The sequence below is a fragment of the Schistocerca piceifrons genome, chromosome X (assembly GCF_021461385.2).
Source record: "Schistocerca piceifrons isolate TAMUIC-IGC-003096 chromosome X, iqSchPice1.1, whole genome shotgun sequence".
Classification (NCBI taxonomy): domain Eukaryota; kingdom Metazoa; phylum Arthropoda; class Insecta; order Orthoptera; family Acrididae; genus Schistocerca; species Schistocerca piceifrons.
The window spans coordinates 410,663,105-410,685,062 of NC_060149.1; the positions used below are offsets into that span (position 1 = coordinate 410,663,105).

Here is a 21,958-nt window from a genome sequence, read left to right on the forward strand (position 1 = left end):
TCAGCAGCAGCATATGAACAATGTCTTTAATACATACTACAGTCTAGGTTTAGTACTATTTCTGCTAGCATCTTACTGCAGCTTGCGATCACACACACAATTTTTGTAAACTTGTGTCCTCACAGTTTTTTTGTGTGCAAATTTTAATAATCTTTCTAGAAATGTCCCTGAAGAAAAAGCCACACGAAGACGACCATAAGAGAAAGAAAATGACCTTCAAAATGAAAAGTAAAATCAATGAAAATCTTGAATGTGGTGTGAGCGTTGCTAATTTAGCACGCACATACAGTCGATCTACATCAAATATTTGCCCTATCCTCAAGAACAAGGATAAGATTAAGGAGATGATGCTTCAAATGGAGTGACAGCGGTATCTATGACGAAAGGTTGCTTCTTATATGGGTAAATGAAAAGCAATTGCAAGGTGACAACAAGAACGTCGTTTGTGAGTAGGCGTGAATGATTTCTGCTGACCTAATTAAGAAGACGCCAGGATCATGAGCAGCCGGAGAAGGCTTTAAGAGAAGCCGTTGGTGGTTCAGGAAGTTTAAAAGAACAACTGACATCCACAGTGTTGCGAGGCGGCGAAACAGCCAGCTCAGACATAAAGTCATCAGGGAACTTCATCCGCAACTTCAAGATCTCGTAGATTCTGAGGGTTATCTGCCGAAACAGGTTTTTAATCATGGCGAGAAGGGTCTATTCTGGAGAAAGATGCCAAAGCATACCTTAACAAGGTACAATGCATTGCCCTGTCACAAGCCAGTGAAAGATAGTATCTCACTGCTATTCTGTGGCACTGCAAGTGGTGATTTGAAAACTAAACCACTGCTTGTTTACCATTCAGAAACTCCACGAGCCTTCAAGAAGTGTAAAGTCCAGAAGAGCATGTTAAATATAATGTGGAGGTCCAACATCAAGGCTTGGGGGACATGTGATACTTTTTGTGAATGGGTCAATGAAGTCTGTGGTCCTTTGGTGGAAAAAATATGTGCTTGAGATAAATCTGCCACTCTGTTTCTTGCTTGTGATGGACAACGCTCCCACACATTCTCCAGACCTACAAGACCACCTCCTTGGAGAATTCCAATTCATCAAGATCCAATTTCTGCATCCCAACACCACTCTAAGAAGCTCTACACTAAAGCACTCTTGGAGCATTGCTTTTAGTTGACTGAAGCTACCAATCTCACTCTCGGAGAGTTTTGGAAATATCACTTAAACATCATTGCCTGCGTCAAGACGATAGAAAAGGCTTGGGATGGGCTTACCAAGAGAACTCTCACTTCTGCTTGGAAGAAGCTTTGGCCGTAGTGCATTGTCGAAGGTTACTCTGAGGCATATAGTAAGTACTTGTTGGGCCTGTAGTCAACGAGATTGTGTCTTTGGCCAAGAGCATGGGACTAGAAGTGGATATCAATGAGCTTTTGGAAGATCACAACCAAGAAATGACCACCGAGCTTATGGAGTTGCAGTGTGTTTAACAGCAGGAAGTTGTGAAGAGGAGTTCTTCAGAGGAGGAGGAGGAAGAGGAACAATAAGAGAAATGGGGAATTGATTGTGTTGTACATCGAAAATCATCACCACAATAAAGAAGTGCTACGCATGCTACAAATTTTTATTTGACGATAATGCTGTATTGCATTTTCGCCAGGAGTTGAAGCATCAGCAGAAACAAATGACTATAAATAGCTTCTAAGTAAAAAAGAATGAGTTATGTATCATGAATAATAAAGTACATAATACTGTATGTATAAAATTTTCTTTGAATAAATGGCAGGAATAAGTTAAAATTTTCAATAATTTTTCTGCGTGGAATGCATTATCATATTTTACATTAGTTTGTACGAGATAAATTGTTTCGCTTAACAAGTGTTTCACTCTATGAGTAAGATTCTGGAACGAATCATGCTCTCTGTGTGAGGTTCCACTGTATAATGTTACTGTAATGACATGCCAATTGAATTAATGGATGTAGTTATTTGTATGAAAGCCAAAACTCTACTAGCATAGCAAATCTGTGTTTGAGAACAGTTTTACAGATTTTGAGGAATAAAATTAGTTTCACAGTATGGTCAGAGGACTGTTCAAGGCTTTAGTGGCTAGGAGTAAATTCTCACAGCTTGTTGGAATTTATGGTTATTATATATCTGCAGATTTAATAATGCTCACCCAAATTATGATACTTTCTACAAAAATTTTAATACTTTTTGGTTAAATGTGTTGTAAACACTGGGTGTGAAAAATTGGGTCAATAGGGTGTCCTCTTGTGCAGACGTAATATACATAATTTTCAAGGACTGTGTTTTTAACAATATTGCACATTTCTCGGGTGAATCCCTGATTAGTTCTGTGCATTGAGTTCAACTCTGATGAGAGACGACATAACTGCATAGCCTGTTAATGTAATGTAATACTAAACTAATGTAATACTTTGTGTGTTTTAAAAAATCAGGGCTACAGCATGTTCTGAATTTCTGAGTATTTGGGTGAGTTGAGTTGCTCAACAGATTTGAGTAATATTATTTTTGTTAACATGTGTAGATAAAAAAAGAGATGGGACCATTCTGAAATCAAATATTTTTTTTAATTAAATTACAAGTATATTCAAGAAGAAAAATGGATGAGAAGCAGAAACATTTGTTACCCAAAGTTAATGAATCTGCTGAAGTTGGAAAATTCAAATAATCCATTATATACATAATCATAGCATTTTTAGAGATTTCATTTGAAACAATACTGTGTGAAAGACCATAAAAAATTAATGATGATGTTATTTATTGTAGTAAGACACAGTGTTACCCTAAAGGATCAAATTTTAACAAAAGGTTAAAATCTGATAGATCAGTGGATCACATCACATTCCTCTTGAATTACTTCTATATGATCGGCATTTTGAACTCCCTGCTGGGATCGTCTTGCGTTAACAATTAGGTGTTCCGCTTTTGGAAGTTCTCTCAGAAGTTTTTGTTGGGGCAAATGAAAGCATACGGGCAGCAAACAGGTATGAAAACTTGTAGACTAAAAACAGCGTAATAGTAAGGCATTCTAATAAATAGTTTCAATAGGAAACATAATCCATTTCAAAGGGAAGCAGAAAGTAACAACTAGAACTATATTGATTTTTTTTTAACAATGTTGTTGTTTTTATAATCTAAAAACAAAGATGATGTGACTTACCAAATGAAAGTGCTGGCAGGTCGACAGACACACAAACAAACACAAACATACACACAAAATTCAAGCTTTCGCAACAAACTGTTGCCTCATCAGGAAAGAGGGAAGGTGAGGGAAAGACAAAAGGATGTGGGTTTTAAGGGAGAGGGTAAGGAGTCATTCCAATCCCAGGAGCGGAAAGACTTACCTTAGGGGGGAAAAAAAGGACGGGTATACACACTCTCTCTCGCGCGCGCGCGCGCGCGCTCACACACACACACACACACACACACACACACACACACACACACACACACACACACACACACACGCACACGCACACACATATCTGTGAAAGTCGAACACCTGTACTTCTTTAAAGCCAGATCTACAACTAATTTAGATACTGTGGTAAGTTAAATTTTGTTGGGGAAACAAAGTACTGTTGTGAAGAGTTGAGTGATGAAACAGTTATCTGAAAAAGTGACGACTTTGAAGTGTAATGTGTTTGTCATGACAATTGCTTTGACTTATCGAGCATAGCAAAACGCATAGTATTTCATAGATTTGAAACAAACGAGTTAAATTATGTTTTGGAATATATATTTGACACAACTGGGTATATTACTTCTTTTTGTGTGTATGAGGGAGAAATATTTTTTACACTAAGTAGCTATTAAAATTTATTTATTTGTGTACCAGCTCTGCAATGTTAAAACCATATTTCCTGTAAAGAGACTGCTTTCAGGTCATCTCAAAATAGTTAGGGAACTGTGTTCCTCCTGTAGTTCTACTGTAATACTTTGTCCCAAGATCAGTAATCCATTCAAGATATTTTGTAGCCATCATTTCGCAGACTGATTTTTTTTTTTTCCTGGCTGTCAAAATCTGTGTTGCTAAATATTTTATTTTCTTGTAAGTATTGGAAGCTCCTAGTGTTATTATTAACAATATTATGAAAAGGAAAGTTGTTACTCACCATATAGTGGAGATGCTGAGTCGCAGATAGGCACAACGGTTTCAGTTGCCTGAGACTGCAGTCTTGTGCGAGTTGCATTGGCGTGAGTTTTTGCGTCTGTCATCTATTTCATTATTATTAACAAAGAGATTTCATGCTTAGCAGGGCTGTTTCCAAAGTATGCTGTGAAATACCATAGTTCAGTGTCATTCACAAATGAATCAACTTTATAAAAACAGAAGTGAATGTTTTAAAAACTTTAATCATCACTGTTCATGTCAGGTTTAGTGCCCAAATACATAGAACCAGTTAAAGTTCTATAAGCTTTTGTAGTGATCATGTTATTTTACACTGAGGCAACTAAAGTCATGGGATAGTGATATGCACACATACAGATGATGGTAATATTGGATACACAAGGTATAAAAAAACACTGCAATGTTGGAGCTGTCATTTGTACCCGGATGAGTTGTGTGAAAGGCTTCCAACATGATTATAGCTGTATACAGGAATTAACATACTTTGAATGCGGAATAGTAACTGGAGATAGGCACATGGGACATTCCATTTTGGAAATCATTAAGGAATTCAATATTCTGAGATTCTTAGCGTTGAGAGTGTGGTGAGAATACCAAACTTCAGGCATTACCTCTCGCCATGGACAATGCAGTGGCCGAAGACCTTCACTTCAATTCAATTCAATTTTTATCATCACATAACATGCCTTATACAAGCAAAGAATGTGACATAGGTGACTTGTCAGTTTTACACTATATATAATAATACTAAAAATTGACAATAAACTAATAACATGTATGGTGTAACATCTTCAAAGAGGTATTTAAATTACAATTATAATGCATTGTTGCCATTCACAAAATCTTCTACACTGTAGTAACATTTATCATTCAGATATTTTTCCAGGTCTCTTTTGGTACCTTTTACGTTTAGGTCATCCATATCTTTTCATATTTTATTTACAAATTTCATGCCCATATAGTATCGGGTTGTTTCATATGATTTTAAACGGTGGGTAGGTAACATGTAGCTCTTCTATATCTAGTATCATATTGATGCAAGAAGAAGTTGCGCTCAAAAAGTTGTGGGTTTCTTTTCGTGAAAGTGAGAGTTTCATAGATGTATATTCTTGGAATGCTCATTAGATCTAGTTTCACAAAATAAAGGTTTACAATGTTGCTTTGGTTTTGCTCCCATCATTGCTCGGATGATTCTTTTTTATAGTCTGAAAGCTCTAAGTAAATTTGTTTTTTCAGACCCCAGAAAATTATACTATACCTAACGACTGAAACAAAATATGCATTAGATACAGTTTTTCTTACAGCTAAATCAGTAATACTATACAAGATATTCATATTATGTACAAGGCTATTCAGTCGACCCAGTATGTTGTCCACATGGTGCCTCCAAAACAGGTTTTTATTGACTAATACGCCAAGGAATTTGACACAGTCTGCAGTCTCTAATTTTTTGTCCATATACCTTATTTCACTTAGACACTTAACCACAGACAAGCAACACTGCATGAAATAACTACATAAATCAGTGTTGGACGTACAATAAATGTATCCTGTAGGACTGTGGTGAAATTTGGCATTATTGGGCTATGGCAGCAGACGATCAATGTGAGTGCCTTTGCTAACAGCATATCATCACCTGCAGTGCCTCTGAAATGCTTGTGACTGTATTGGTTGGACCTTAGGCAACTGTAAAACCATGACCTGGTCAGATGTGCCCCGATAACAGTTGGTAGGAGCTGATGCTAGAGTTAGTGTGCAGTGCAGACCCCTCAGCCATGGACCCAAGTTGTCAACAAGACACTCGTGCAAGCTGGTGGTGGCTCCATAATGGTGTGGAGTGTTTATACATGGAATGGACTGGGTCCTGGTTATGTTCGGCTACTTGGAGACCATTTGCAGCCATTGAGGGACTTGATTACCAAACAGCGATGGAATTTTTGTGGATGACAAGGTGCAATGTCATTGGTCCACAGTTGTTAGCAATTGGTTTGAAGAACATTTATGGGACATAATCAAGAGGTCAGCTTGTTCACAAAATTCTGCCCTGGCAACACTTTCACAATTGAGTGGCTATAAAGACAGCAGGCTCAGTATTCCTGCAGAGGACTTAAGAGGTCTTACTGAAACACTTCCATGCCCAGTTGCTGCACTACACTGGACATAAGGAGGTCCGACACAATATTAGTAGGTATCTCACGACTTTTGTCACTTAGTGTTTTTGGTACAGGTTTCTGCTGCACTATTGATTTATTTACTCGTAGTGATTACAAAATTACATGACAAACCTGTTCAGCGATTTTGCCATTATCAAACATATCTGTGCAAGTGGTGTAATAGATATGATATTGTTCCTTACATCTATTTTAGTTTCTCAGTCTATGTATGACAGACTTAACTTGTGTCTTAGCTGGTATGATGCAGTCCATATTTCTCCTTGGAGCATAAATATCAGTTACCATGAAATATAATTTCCATTGTAAACATATAGCATTGCTGGAGCCGAGCTCATAAAAACTGTCAAAAGAAATTTTACCAAGACCTCTAAAATCAAAGGTATCTAGAAATACAGTGATCATAACATAACAGAAAGAGAATTTATCTTTACTGTCGAAAGTGGAGCTAACATGTAAGCGTTATTGTGCCATATCTAGACATAGAAACTCACACAGGCATAGGGAACACTATTATACCTATTAAACTGTCTGTAAATGTATGCTTAATAATGGCAAAAATGCAAAAATGAGCTTGTTGTGTAACTTGGTAAACATTATGACTACATAAATCAATAGCGCAGAGGAAACCTGTGCCAAAAATGTCACTCCTCAACCTCGTGCATGCTGCAGGACCAGTAGAAAAGAAATTGTGATCACATTAATTACATTAGTTTTCAGTGTGCTTAACTGAAACTACTTTCACTGTTAAATTTTATTGCAGTCTCTTAATTTTTTTGCAAGCTATGTGGGAGTGTGGTACTTCCATATAAATGTTCTTTATGTATTTATTTGGCATTTACTTCACCAAAAATTTAGTAAACTGGAGAAAACCATGAAGAAAATATTGGAAGTTACAGAATTATCCAACTGCACACACAGTAATCAGGGTTGCCACAGGTTCTGGAAATCAAGGACTTTCAAACATGTCACGGAAATATCAGTGAAATTTGAAAAACAAAGAAACACTGGAAAAATCTCATTTTTTGTCTCGGTAGATGAAATGTGGTTTGTTTACTGAGTTGTCATGCATTGTCGCTGGCTGGGTGCAGCCGAGTGTGTGCACCACTTCCCTACTTGTTCCTACTTCTTCTCCCCTTCCTAAGATGCCCTTCAGCTTGTGGTCAGTGGTTCCACCACTTCTTGCCACTCGCCTAGCAGTTGCTGTGATAAAGAGGAGGTATGAGGAGTGTTTGGATCTGATTCTCAGAGGCTGTAGACACAGCGGCCGTAGACGGCGGTCATGATTGCCTGAGTTGTGTCTGAATGATTGTGTGAATGTGTGTGTGCTCTCGTTTCCTGACAAAAGCTATGGCTGAATATTTGATTATTAGAGTTTAATGGTCTTTTCTGCATGCCTGTATGTGGCTCAGCAATCATTTTTGTGGCGAGTTGCTACATATCCTCATTATTATTGATTCTTAAATTATTTGAACAAATTATCTGTTGCATGCATTGATTTCCGTGGTCTCCTTTCATCAACATGCTGTCTGTGACTCGTAAATAGCTGGCCACAGGAGTGGATTTTTACAGTGACCCAAAACCGGAGCCCGTTTCTGCGAGTTTATGTAATGGATCGGCCCTGCTCATCTGTAACCATTTAGTTCCCACTAATGTGCAGGACCTGCTCGTTGGGTCTAGTCTCACCGATCTGCCCACAGGCCTGGTCTGTTTCTGCGTGGCATAATACAGTGGATTTTCAGGGTTTATCCATGGATCCAGGACTGCCGGGCGTGGGCAATTGATTTCAGGAATTGTGACTGTTTCATCACAAGTACATTGTACAGTGTGGTGATTTATAGACATTTTATTTGTTCAAGTACATTTTGGCACTTCAAAAGTAGTTTATATGTTAGAAAGTACGGACAGTAAGAAGGAGAAAATTGTCAATCGCTGGCGGGCAGTTTGTACACTATGTACTCATATATTTCTTGAAAGAAAAATCACACAATACCTGTAAGATAATAGATACAACACAGTGGGTAATAATCGTCAATAATGAACATAGTAGAACTAACGTTTTATTGGCGGTCACCTAGTGTGGGTTTATACAATTCTTCACCACCTTATACACTTTTTTCAAGAGGCCTACTTCTTTTTGCGGTTATTTCTGAAATCAGTGATGGCATTTTAAATCTGTCTTGCAACTTCAAGGAAATGTGTATTTTTGTCACCAAATGCGTTTAGTTTTATTGAAATAAAATAACATCAGTGGTCTTGATTTATTTATCGCGTCCAAGACATCACTTTTACAAATACTTTAAGATTACAGTAAAGGGAAAATATAAAGCATAAAGCAATACAATACATGGTACTGAGATAAGTGAATATTTAATAAAGCAAAATACAAACACACAGGAAACAATGTTCATTTAAAAGAACTGGTATGATTCTGTCTGGGATTACAATATTTATGTTCCATGCGAAGCCCAGTATACTGCAGCTTCTATTGCCTTGTCATTTGCTGTTAGTAGGTCTTGTATCGTGCAATGTTCATCCAGTTTCCTGCAGACTAGTAGTTATTGCGGATCTTGAAGTTCTCCACATTCACAGAGCTCGCCCATACTGATATAGCCCCATTTCTTCAGGTTTACTGTGCGTCGTGATACTCTCGATCTTAATCTATTCAAGGCTTTCCAGATCAGATATGGAAGTTCGAATCTGGCTGTAGGTTCTTCCTGGGAACTATTCCCTGGCCTTCCTGGTTCCGGGTTTTGCCACAGTTCTTCTCGTCATGCTTTACGCAGTGAAGAGAGAGGATGTTTTTGCATGAGACCGTTTTAAAAAATTCAATAAATGTCACATTTTTTGGGACTCATGTCTAGGTTCTGCAACTCTTGGTCAAGTTCTTAGGTGAATTAGTCCCACTGGGCACATTTAAAATTAAAGCATCTTTTGAATTGGGTGGTTGTGGGTTTAACTGCTTCTACCAGACACATTATGGCTCGATGTTGTGCACGTGGGAGTAGTTCTCCCTCATCCTTCCTGGTTTGATATTCAGTGTGTTTGCTGACGAAGATGTTATCACAATTGTATCCGCGGTTCCACCTGCTGCTGTTAGAGGAAGGTGGAAGTTTGGGATCGTTTATTAATTTCAGCCCAGTCGAGTCTGCCCATATTTTGAGGTCCTCTCCACTTTTGTCTGTGTGCCTGTACCCCAGGCTGAGCTATGATAGTTGACATCACCCATTACTACTTTTGTTGGTTGTAACCCAAAATTGGATGGTTCATTGAATCTGAACTCACTGTTCAGTGGCTTATAGATATATATCAATGTACAGGATTGCACCTGTACAGTCAAGATTTCGATGTCTCCTTGAGATGTCTGTTCGGTAGATATAATATCTAAGTCTATTTTCGCAAAGACTGCATTGCCTTATTGCCCACGTGGTCTTTCAGTTACTAATTTCATTGCATGGATCTTCTATTGTTGGGGCCACTATGGGTCTTTTGAATTATTAGGAGATCAAAGTTGTCATTTATATGCTTCGGCGAGTAATACCTCTTTCTCATGTGAGAGCCCTTCGGTTTTTATGGACATTATTGTCAAAGTTGGCTTTAATAAAAGCCATGTGGTGGTGTCTTGTGTTGAAAGGATTGACCATTAGGCAAAACCCTAACGTTGTCTAGGGTACACCTGATCGCTGTCATGATCTTCGAGGAGGCTCCTTTCGTTTACCCCCGTGGTCTTAATGAAACACACATACCATTTGGCTTGCTTTCCTCATCTAAAAACAGTTCATTACAAAAGATGTTGGTTGTTAGTACTTAAGATTTTTGCACACATCAGGAAACACCATCTGCTTGCAAGTTTTTTTTAGATATTTCCTCATTTGCACTGTTGTTTCTTGTACTGTAGGTGCAAAGACAGATTGTCAACTTTTGTCTTAACTTACCCTTGAGATCTCAAAATTTGTTAGGGAAAAATGCTAAAATGTGTCTGGAACTCAGGAAATTTAACTTAGGGAAACTTATGGCAACCCTGAGTAATAAATTGCACTCAACAACAGCTGCAATGTCATTTAGTGTTATGTTGTTTAAATGGCTGAATAACAACTCACTAATTCATATTAATAATGATAGTTATTTATAGAGTAATTAAAGCAAACTAACATGTCCAACGTCTGAAATTCATATGTGAATAATATTAAATACGTTGGACAGCAGATGTTCCAGTTTTAGACTGGTAACTTGTTTTTGCTCGTATGTTGTTTGCTTTTGCTGATTGCTCACCACAATGTTTGTATATGTAAAGTAAAGGTTTCAGGGTGACTTAATAGCAACTAAAATCAGTGCTCATGGGAGAACCTGATGATCAGGAGCCATACTGAAATAATTCTAAAATTGGAGGGATTTGTTTTTGAGATACATAATTTGTTTGTACCTGTTGCTTTGTTAAAATTTTAATTGTCTGTTTTATTACAGCATCTCCACAGGCGACGTTACTTAGAGGGGTTTCTCCAGCGCAAGGAAAGCAAATAATTTTACAGAAGTCAGCCAATTCCACTGGATCAAACCTAGTAACATTTGTGAAAACAAGCCAAGGAGTCACTGTTGCGGTATGTATTGGCAGTCATTTAATTTTGATACAACTAGTCCACTTCCATAATAGTTCGGCATAGACACTTCATTTAATGAGTTCTGTATGATTTTTGTGTGTCTTCCAAATGTACGTAAGTGTGCATGCGAAAAAACGGCTGTTATGTGTGCCTATGGGTAAAATACGCCTAGTATCTAAACTTGGATTATATGTGACACTGGCAGAAAATCGAAATCCCACCCATCACACAACTGGAATGACTCTAACAAAATGACAAATGTTACATTTTATGTTTTCCTTGAACAATTCTAAAACTGTGCCTTCTAGCAAACATGGCTCCCCGTACAAAATTAAGCTAAATCAAATTTCCTACAAAAAAAGGTCCTATTTATTTTTTCCCTATGCCTAATAGTTTCAGCATTACAGGAAATAGAAAAATCGCAGGTTATTAAAAGCAGTGTTTTAACGGTATAAATTTTATGTTTCTGTTAAATTGACTGAGTTAAAAACAAATACTAAATGTGTGTACCATCTCTAAGTGTCACAGAGCTGACCCATAGTATGGGATAAATAGTGTTCTGGGGGTGTAACAGGGTGGAGGGTAAAAGCTCAAGGCAAGGTGGGTCACCGAATTGCAGTCATACACTTACCTCCTTCATAGGTCTGCCAGATGAAGAGCAAGCTTGCAATTCCTCATTCTCTCTACTGCAGTTCGTCACAAAAAGCGACTGGAGGGGGTCGGGGGGTGGCAGATGGAACTTATTTTCCACAAAGTGTGTTAACACTACATTGTATACATATACGAGTTGCTAATAATACAAACATAAGGAAAGCATATGGACAAATTCTGCATAAATCTCTGCACACTTTTCTATCCTGCTACAGGGGAAACTGACTCGTAGTTATCCTGTAGGCCAGCTGTAGCATTCTTCCAGGAGAGACATCTTCCTCTACAATAAGCACTGGTTGCTTTTCATTTTGCCAGCAGACCATACCTGCAGAGAATTTTCTGTCCAGTTTCCTCATGTGAGTAGAAAAAAATAACTTCACTGAGGTAATGATTATACAGGTTGAGTCACCTAAAACTTGCACTGCAAATATTGTGGAAATGGAAAGTGCTATTGATGTGCAGTTTCCACAGAATTGATTGGTAGTCAGGAAACTGTTCTCATGCTCACAGCCATGTCTTCCTCCCCCTACCCCCTGCCCCCCCCCCCCCCTCCCCACCCAAATTGACTTATCCGGATGATTAACTGTTCAGTTGTAGCATATTGCCTGGCGTTCCCACACTACTGTACTTATTGTTCACCTAGGGAATCAATTGCACGAGTACACAAGTGGCTTTGGTTCCCTTGATGGAGTCATGAATTCACTTATGATTCACTTTCCCCACAGTGTGCATTTACAAGAAGAGTCTACCATGTCACCCAACAATATGCCATATACTATACACATCATGTGACAGACAAAACTGGATATACTGTGTAGCCATCACAGTAAGGAGGTGACCTTTGTAGTGTGACACCACAGTGTATATTACACTAATGTGGAAATCTTTACCAGAAGTAGATTCATTGTATATCACTTAGCTGTATATACATAATGAGTAATGGCTAACTGCCTAAAGCACGACCTGCAACATGTCATCAGATATAGTTTCCAGTTTGCTTTACGATAAAATGCTTTTAGTAAAAGGAATGAAATCCTCTACAGTATTTCAACATTTCTTCACCCATTAGTATTATTAAAGCCTACTATGGGCGGAATAGGGCTACATCACTCCAGGCCCTAGAAGAGATCAAACAGGAGAACTTCCTGTAGGCAAAAGCTATATCTGCTCCAGTGTCTATAAAAAGAAGAGACTGTGAAGGAAGAGGGTCACCAGCCCACACCCTTCGTCTTTTCAAAGACCTGCTGGTCATTGAAGAAAAACTGTTGCCTTCATCATACGATCTAAATCTGTTGGTAGCATATTGACTGGCCTTCCCACACTACTGTATTTAGTGTTCACCTAGGGAATCAATTGCACGAGTACACAAGTGGCTTTGGTTCCCTTGATGGAGTCATGAATTCACTTAACTCTTTACAAAACCAGACAAGATACATCAAAACGTACTAAAATATCGGTCATTTTGCAATCAGGCCATAAAATCCTTAGTTCCTAAGATGGTCTTCATATTAGCCTTTCAGGGGGCTTATCAGTGAAGTGACGTGCTGAGCTATATGACACGTTACTCCTGTTTTTTGCACATAATAGGCATTTTGAATTTTGATAAGACTGTATAGATTTGGTGAACTAAAAGAGTGAAAGTGAAGTCTCTTAATTGTTTCCTATCCTATCTTGGAGAATTGTCACTGAATCTGTGATTAGCCATATTACAGTGTGCCTTAAATATATAAACGGCAGGCTGTCAGGTTTACCGCAGAGAGTTAAAAGCTAACCTCCACTGCTGAGATATTTACTGTAGGCAAATGAGCCTCCGTCAACACCCAACATGTTGTGAGCTCTTCAGTAGATTTCAAGTTGGTTTCTAAATTACTTCTGTCATTGCACTGATAGTAAACAGTGGGAGAAATATGACAGAACTAAAGTTCATACCAAGAACATTTAATTCTGCAATCTTCACAACTTTTAGGTGATATTAATCACTGAACATCAAGCAATACACTTTTGATCTTTCTAGTGAAGTTCCACAGTTTACTGGGGAGTGATATAACAGTGTTCTCTATGAGACAGTCCAGGTGACCACCATCCAACCACTTCCCTTCAAATAATGTGAAAACTGTTCCCTCGAGACAAAATCAGTGTAGAAACAGTGTCTATGTTCAACTGTTATTCAATCATCAGTGAATTTGATAAAACTTGACCACTAATTTACTTTCCAAAATTGTTTGTAAGAGAGTTCTATAACTGGATGATAGTTATTAGCTACTCCTGCCCTGTTTCTCATGAAATAGCAGTTTTAATTTATGTAGAAATATTCCATAATTTGCTGAAGAGTTATATGTATGAACAACATTGTAGTGTTCTGTTAACTGTAACTACCAACATTATGTGAGCGTTTAGTTAGTGAGAATGTACTGAGTTTTAATTTTTGAATAGGGACTTGTTTCCTTCTCGTCTTTGACCACCTCCTCCTCCTCCTCCTCCTTCTCCTCCTCCTCAGTCTCCTTTGCACAGGTTTGGCTTTCCTGACCTTCAGGCACAATTTGCCTTGTTAGACTAATCTCCATTTTCTTTATGTACTTTTGAACAAGTGTCAGCCAATTGGCCAGAGTCTTCAGTCATCTGGTCTGCATAAGATTTGACCATACCATCTTTGTCTGAAAACAGTTCACATTAAAGGTCAGATTACATGTTCAAAACTACTTATCCTCAAGAATTACCCCGCTTGAGACGTCACAGTGCATTTCCTTTGATTACACTTTTTGCTCATGTGTCTTCCCTGTGTCCCGTATCTCACTGTTATAGATCATTGTTGGACTAACGATTCTTCCATATATTTTCATTTGATTTGGTTCCTTTTGATTGGAAATAGACCCATATAGATCAATCCTACCCAACAGTGTATTCTGTAGTAGTTGTGCTGATGGTCATACCAGCACTCTAATGCCTCTCACCACTTCTTCAGCATCTCTTGACTGTTTTGTTTGCCTTACATCAATACCTTGTCATCAGCTTACAAAATATTCCCATTACTTTTATAGTGGGGCACTCGGATAATTCATAACAATATTAAACAGGAGTGGGCACTAGACCGCTGTATAGATATACTCCAACATTTACATCGAAACTCTCATTGTCCAGCTGGGTTCCAGACATGTATAACATCATCATTGTACATATCTGCAATAATGCTTACATAATCTTAAGGTACATTGTGTTCTTGAGCATGCCATATTAATGCCTGAAGCACGCAGTCAGAGGCTTTTCTAGATCAGTAAATCACAGGCACAGATTTACCCTTACCTATGACTATTCTTACAGCATGTACTTCGTGTGGTGTGTTTGCCTAGACAGAAACAACGTTGGCTTTCTGTTATTGTTCTTAGTTTGACAGAACGTGTTTATACTTTTATTCCCAGATTTTTAAACTATGTGAAGTTAGTTTCTCTCTGTATAATTTCTGCATGTGCAGATCTTTGTTTTTATGGAAATATGCCCTATACTTTCTCCTCCATGTTTGTATCTGGCATTTCTTCAATTTAAAGATGTTATTGCAAATGTCGGTGAGTTGTGATGCCATTCAATGTGAAGAGTTCTATAGTTTTATAGGTATTTGGTCTGGATTAACGACTGTAACATTTCCATATTTTGATACAGGTTTGTTTACTTCCTCAGTAATTTAATATATAGGGTCTTGGATCTTGAATTTTTTGGTGGTGTCGTTATCGTCTTCAGTCCAAAGATTGTTTTGATGCAGCTCTCCATTCTGCTCTCTCCTATGCAAGCCTCTTCATCTCTGAATAACTACTGCAATCCACAGCCTTCTGACTCTGTTTACTGTGTTCATGTTTCTCACACCCCACACTTCCCTCCATCCCTTGGTGTCTCAGAATGTGTCCTTTCAGCCAATCTCTTCTTGTAATCAAGTTGTGCCACGAATGTATTTCTCCCCAGTTCTGTTAAGTACCTCCTCAGTAGTTATGTGATCTAGCCACCTAATCTTCAGCATTCTTCTGTAGCACCACATTTCAAAACCTTCTATTCTTTTCTTGACTGAACTGTTTATTGTCCATGTTTTGCTTCCATACATGGCTAACCTCTATACAAATGCTTTCAGAAAAGACTTCCTAACATTTAAATCTATATTTGATGTTAACAAATTTCTTTTCCTCACAAGGGAACCTCCTGATCGCACCCCCCTCAGATTTAGTTATAAGTTGGCACAGTGGATAGGCCTTGAAAAACTGAACACATATCAATCGAGAAAATAGGAAGAAGTTGTGTGGAACAGTGAAAAAAATTAGTAAAATGTACAAACTGAGTAGTCCATGCACAAGATAGGCTACATCAAGGAGAATGTGAGCTCAGGAGCACCGTGGTCCCGTGGTTAGCGTGAGTAGCTGCAGAATGAGAGGTCCTTGGTTCAAGTGTTCCCTCAACTGAAAATTTTACTTTCTTTATTTTCCCAAAGTTATGATCTGTCCATTCGTTCACTGACGTCTCTGTTCACTGCAATAAGTTTAGTGTCTGTGTTTTGCGACCGCACCGCAAAACCGTGCGATTAGTAGACGAAAGGACGTGCCTCTCCAATGGGAACCGAAAACATTTGATCGCAAGGTCATAGGTCAACCGATTCCTCCACGGGAAAACACTTCTGATATATTCTATACGACACTGGTGACGGCATGTGCGTCACATGACAGGAATATGTTGTCGACCCACCTAACTTGTACACTTGGCGAATGGGTGAAAAGATTCTTCTACCTTGCCCGATTTAGGTTTTCTTTTGGATGTGATAATCACTCCCCAATAAGTGATGAAAACATAAGAGTTTGTCACATAAACTGAAAATAAAAAATTAAACTTTTCACTCGAGGGAAGACTTGAACCTAGGACCTCTCGTTCCGTAGCTACTCTCGCTAACCACGGGACCACGGCGCTCCTTCAGACCCAGTGTCCTTGATGTTGCCTATCTTTGCATGGACTACTCAGTTTGTGTATTTTACTAATTTTTTTCATAGTTCCACACAACTTCTTCCTGTTTTCTCGATTGATCTGTGTTCAGTTTTTCAAGGCCTATCCACTGTGCCAACTTATAACTAAATCTGAGGGGGGTGCAATGGGGAGGTTCCCTTGTCAGAAACACTTTTCTAGCCATTGCCAGCTATGTATTATATTGTCTCTGCTTCGGCTATCATCAGTTATTTTGCTACCCAAACAGCAAGAATCATCTGCTACTTTAAATGTCTCATTTTCTAATCAAATTCCCTCAACATCACCTGATGTAATTTGAATCCATTCCATTACCCTTGTTTACCTTTTTTGATGTTCATCTTATATCCTCCTTTCAAGACACTGTTCATTCCATTCAGCTGCTCTTCCACATCCTTTGCTGTCTCTGACACAATTACAATGTCATCAGCAAACCTCAATGTTTTTATTTCTTCTTCCTGAACTAGTCCAAATCTTTCTTTGGTTTCATTTACTGCTTGCTCAATGTACACATTGAATAACATTAGGGATTGTCTATAATCCTGTCTCCACTCCCTTCTCAACCACAGCTTCCCTTTGATGCACCCTCAACTCCTGTAACTGACCTTTGGCTTCTGTACAAGTTGTAAATAGACTGTTGTTCCCTGTAATTAACACCTGCTAACTTCAGAATTTCAAAGAGCGTATTCCAGTCAACATTATCAGAAGCTTTCTCCAAGTGTACAAGTGATATAAACAAATGTTTACCGTTCCTTAACCTATCTGCTAAGATAAGTTGTAGGGTCAGTATTGCCTCTTGTGTTCTTCTGTTCCTCAGGAATACAAACTGATCTTTCCTAAGGCCAGCTTCTACCAGTTTTTCCCATGACTAATTAAACTGATAGGTAATATTAACAACTGTCAGCACCTGCTTTCTTTGGAACTGGAATTATTACATTTTTTATGTCTGAGGGTATTTTGCCTGTCTCATACATTGTGCACATCAGAGGAAATAGTTTTGTCATATCTAGCTCTCCCAAGGCTATCATAGTTCTGACGGAATGTCTACTCTGGTACCTTGCTTTGACTTCGGTATTTCAGTGCTCTGTCAAATTCTATGTGCAGTATCGTATCTCCTCTCTCATCTTCATCCCCTTCCCTTTCTATAATATTGCCTTCAAGTTAATCTCCATTGTATAGACCCTCAGTATACTTTTCCACCTACCCGTTTTCCCATCTTTGCTTAGTACTGGTTTTCCATCTGACGTTTTGATATTCGTACGGTTTCTCTTTTCTTCAAAGACTTCTTTAATTTTCCTGTAGGTGGTATCTATCATCCCCTAGTGATATATGCCTCTATATCCTTAAATTTGTCCTCTGACCATTCCTGCTTGGCCATTTTGCACTTCCTTTCAACAATATCATTTTTTAGACTTTCGAATTTCCTTTCCCTGCTTTATTAGCTTTGTTTTCTGTTTTCTTCTTTCATCAATTAAATTCGTTATCTCTCATGATATCTGAGTATATCTGCTAGGCCTTGTATTTTTACATTATTGATGCTCTTCTGCCTTCACTATTTTATCTCTCAAAGCTACATAATCATTTTCTACGGTATTGGTTTCTCCTGTTCTAGTCAACTGTTGCATAATGTCCCCCCCCCCCCCCCCCCTCCCCCCAGAAACTGTCAATAATGTCTGGTTCTTTCAACTTATCCAAGTTCAATCTCCTTGATTTTCTATATTTTTGCAATTTCTTCAGTTTTAATATACAGTTCATAACCAATATACTGTGGTCAAAGTCCAAATCTGCCCCTGGAAATGTCTTACAATTTAAAATCTGGTTCTGAAGTCTGTCTTACCATTATATAATCAGTTTGAAACCTTTTGGTGTCTCCAAGTCTCTTCCACATATATAACTTTCTTTTGTGAGACTTAAAACAAGTGTTAGTGATGATTTAAATTGTGCTCTGTACAAAATTGTACCATATGGTTTGCTCTTTCATCCCTTTCCCCAGTCCATATTCACCTTCTGTTTTTCCTTCTCTTCCTTTCGCTACTACAGATTTCTGCTCCCTCATCACAGCTAAATTTTTGTCTCCCTTTACTGTCTGAAGAATTTTTGTTATTCCTGTATACATTTTTTAATCTCATCACCATCTGCAGAGCTAGTTTGCATATAAACTTGTACTACTTTGGTGTGTGTGGGCTTCGTGTATATCTTGGGCTACAATGATGAGTTCACTATGCTGTTCATAGTAGCTTACCTGCATTCCTATTTTCTTATTCATTATTAAACCTGCTCCTGCATTACCCCTATTTGAGCTTGTAATTTTCACTAACTTGTCTAATTCTGAATTCTTTGTTGACTAGCTGTTTTTAATATACCTACTAATATCTAAATATAGCTTTATCCAATCTTAACAGCAAATCCTCTTTATTTTTTGGACCTGGGCCTGAATTAGATTCATATTTGCTGCATTTTATGCACATGATTTATCAGTGCAGTGTCCCGCCTTTGCTTCGGAACCAACTGGTCAGATTTTCTGTATCAAATACAACAAATAATTTTTCAAATTTACGTACAAGATGAATTAAGCCATTTGCGAACAGCTTTCAAGACAAATGGGTACACTGACAAGGAAATAGATTGAGCACTCCACCCTAGAAGAAAAGTGTCCGAAAATACATGACAACAACAACCAATGGCTGGAAAAGTTTTTCTTCCATTTATTCATAACATCGCGGACCGTATTGGTAAAGTTTTGGACAAGTTTCAAGTGGAGACAATCTTTCGACCTACCAAGAAAATTAGTGAAAGTTTAAGATCGGTGAAAGATGCACGACACCCCTTAGCTACCCCAGGTGTGTGTAAAATTCTGTGTAGCTGTGGCATGGTTTATATTAGAACAACTAAAAGGAGTGTTAATACCCGCCTAACGGAACACAAAAGGAACTGTAGATTGGGACAGATTGAAAAATCAGCTGTAGCGGAACACGTTTTCAAAGACGGTGATCACGAAATAAAATTTAGTGAGACAAACGTGATAGCTAGGACCTCACTTTATTACACTCGCATGTATAGAGAAGCTATAGAGATCTATAAGCACGGAAATAATTTTAATAGAAAAGGAGGAGGATTAAAACTAGACAAGGTATGACGTTCGACTTTGTACCAACGACGTGACAATCGATTACCTGTAATCGAGAGAGATGGCACTGACCAGAGATAATTTTAAAGTCTAAAGCACGTGACAAGTGGTGGCGCCATCTAAGCGCTCTATATAAGTGGGACCACCAGCGCCTAGCCGCTAGTCGCCGACTCGCCTCAGAAGATGTTGCCCGCAGCCGGCAACGAAACGTCAGGAAGGAGAAATAGTTTTATATATGGACCACGGCAATTCAGCCCGGAAGTTTTAATTAATGAATTTTTCAAATTCCTTCTGCTTTGCAGTTCATTAGCTTTTGATGAAAATTCCGGTGTTATTTACAGTGGCCTATCTCAAAGATCACAAAATGTAATAATGCTTAGTATTTGTTGCAGTTGTGTATATACAGTGTACCCCAGGAGGAATGATCAGTATTTAAAAATAGGAAAAGAATGATCATTCAAGGCAAAAAAAGTGTTGTGAACATGGCTGTAACATGCATACCTTAAGAGTTATGAGTACTTATTCCTCATTACTACCATAAACCACATCTATGCATGTTAGAGCCCATATTTCCTAAACTTTTTTACTCTGAATGATCATTCTTGACATATCCTTGAGTATTGGGCATTCCTCCTGTGATACCATATATGTTAAACTATTATGGTTGAGATTCTTTTAGTCTTTTGTGAAAAGAAGTGTAGATTCATATGACTGACTTAATTTGTTGTTGTTACATTTACAGATGCCAAAGACTTCGGTGGTGCAAGCAAAACCGGGAACTGCAGGTCAAGTAACAGCAATTCAAACTGGGCAGAAAACAATCCCAGCTGCTACAATTGTAAAGCTTCTGAGTGGTAATCAAGGCACAGGTAAGCGTTTTGTAAACTCTAGGATTTATTTATCCTTCATGATGGTGTGGATGCCTATGTCCAAACTCAGTGGGGGTTGAGTTGGATGGGGTGGGAAAAGAGGGGGAGGAGAGAGGGGGGGAGAAGAGGGGGGGTTTGAGGGTGGGTGGCTAGTGGCTTAGTGAGAAGCAGCCAGTTTGTTGGCTAGGAATAGAGGAGGGAGGGAGGGGTGGCAGGTGCACTGGCTAGGCAAGTGATTTCACAGTTGTTGGAACTGATGGGGAGCTGCACATATTGAAGGTTACATTGGGATGTGAATTTGGGAGAGGGTGACAGGACGGAGGAAGGGGAAGCTGTTGGCTGGGGGGGTATGGGGACAGTCAGTTACCAGAGATGGAGACCAGGGTGATTATGGGAGTGAAGGATATGTTGCAAGAATAACTCCTGTCTACATAATTCAGAGAAGCTGGTGGTGAAGGGAAGGATCCAGATTGCCCTGGTTGTGAAGCAACCATTGAAATTGACCATGGTGTGCTCAGCTGCAAGTGGCCAGATTTGTTCTTTGCAACAGTTTGGCAATGGCCATTCATTGTGGTCGAAGGCTGGCTGGTAGTCATACTGACATAAGGATCTGCAGCAAAGCTGGTGTATGACATGGGTGCTTTCACTGGTGGCCCGGTCTGTCATGGGGTAGGTTACGCATTTGACAGGACTGGAGTAGGAAGTGCTGGGAGTGTGTATTGGACGGGTTTTACTCCTTGATCTGCCACAGGGATGTGATCTCTGTGCCAAGGGACTGAAAAGGGGTGGGGGGCACAGGGATGGACTAGGATGTTGTGTAGGTTGGGTTGGTGACAGAATACCACATTAAGAGGGGGAGGAAGGATCTTTGGTAGGATGTCCCTCATTTCAGGGTGTGATGAGAGATCCTGTTGAAGAATATGGTTCAGTTGTTCCAGCAGTCCAGGCTAATATGGGGTGCCGAGGGGGGTGCTGTTGTGGCTTATACTTCGGGGTGGTGGGACAGTTGGGGGTTTCTTGTGATGTAGCATGGGGAATCTGCTCACAGACCATCCCCTTCAGTGGCACACTCATCCGTAACATCACCGTTGTTGTCATGCATTGAAGGTATTGATTGCATGTTGCCACTGCTGTACTTAACATACAACCAGAATCTCTTTGGGTTTTCTGACCAACTTAGAGAGAGAGAGTTCCAGTGTGGAAACTGTTGCAAGTATGTAACATTGAAGTTTGTGCTAGATTTTCAGCTTCTGTAAAACTTAGCCATTCTTGGGGGTTGTGTGTTCTTTTGAATAGGGTGTGTGTGTGTGTGTGCGTGTGTGTGTGTGTGTGTGTGTGTGTGTGGGTTTTTGTTTTTTTTTTTTTTTTTTTTTTTTGCTTCTGCAACAGTGTCCTTACCAA

General features: G+C 38.9%; 1 protein-coding gene across 2 annotated transcripts in view; it reads left to right on the forward strand.

Annotated features, from left to right (window-relative positions):
• The window catches only part of LOC124721964 (host cell factor 2), a 279,952-nt gene that overhangs the window by 113,540 nt on the left and 144,454 nt on the right, over positions 1-21,958 (forward strand). For both annotated transcript variants that reach the window (XM_047247128.1, XM_047247127.1), the window contains exons 8-9: positions 10,788-10,921; positions 20,431-20,557. In XM_047247128.1, the coding sequence (XP_047103084.1) occupies positions 10,788-10,921; positions 20,431-20,557 (261 nt within the window). The remainder of the gene's footprint in view (positions 1-10,787; positions 10,922-20,430; positions 20,558-21,958) is intronic.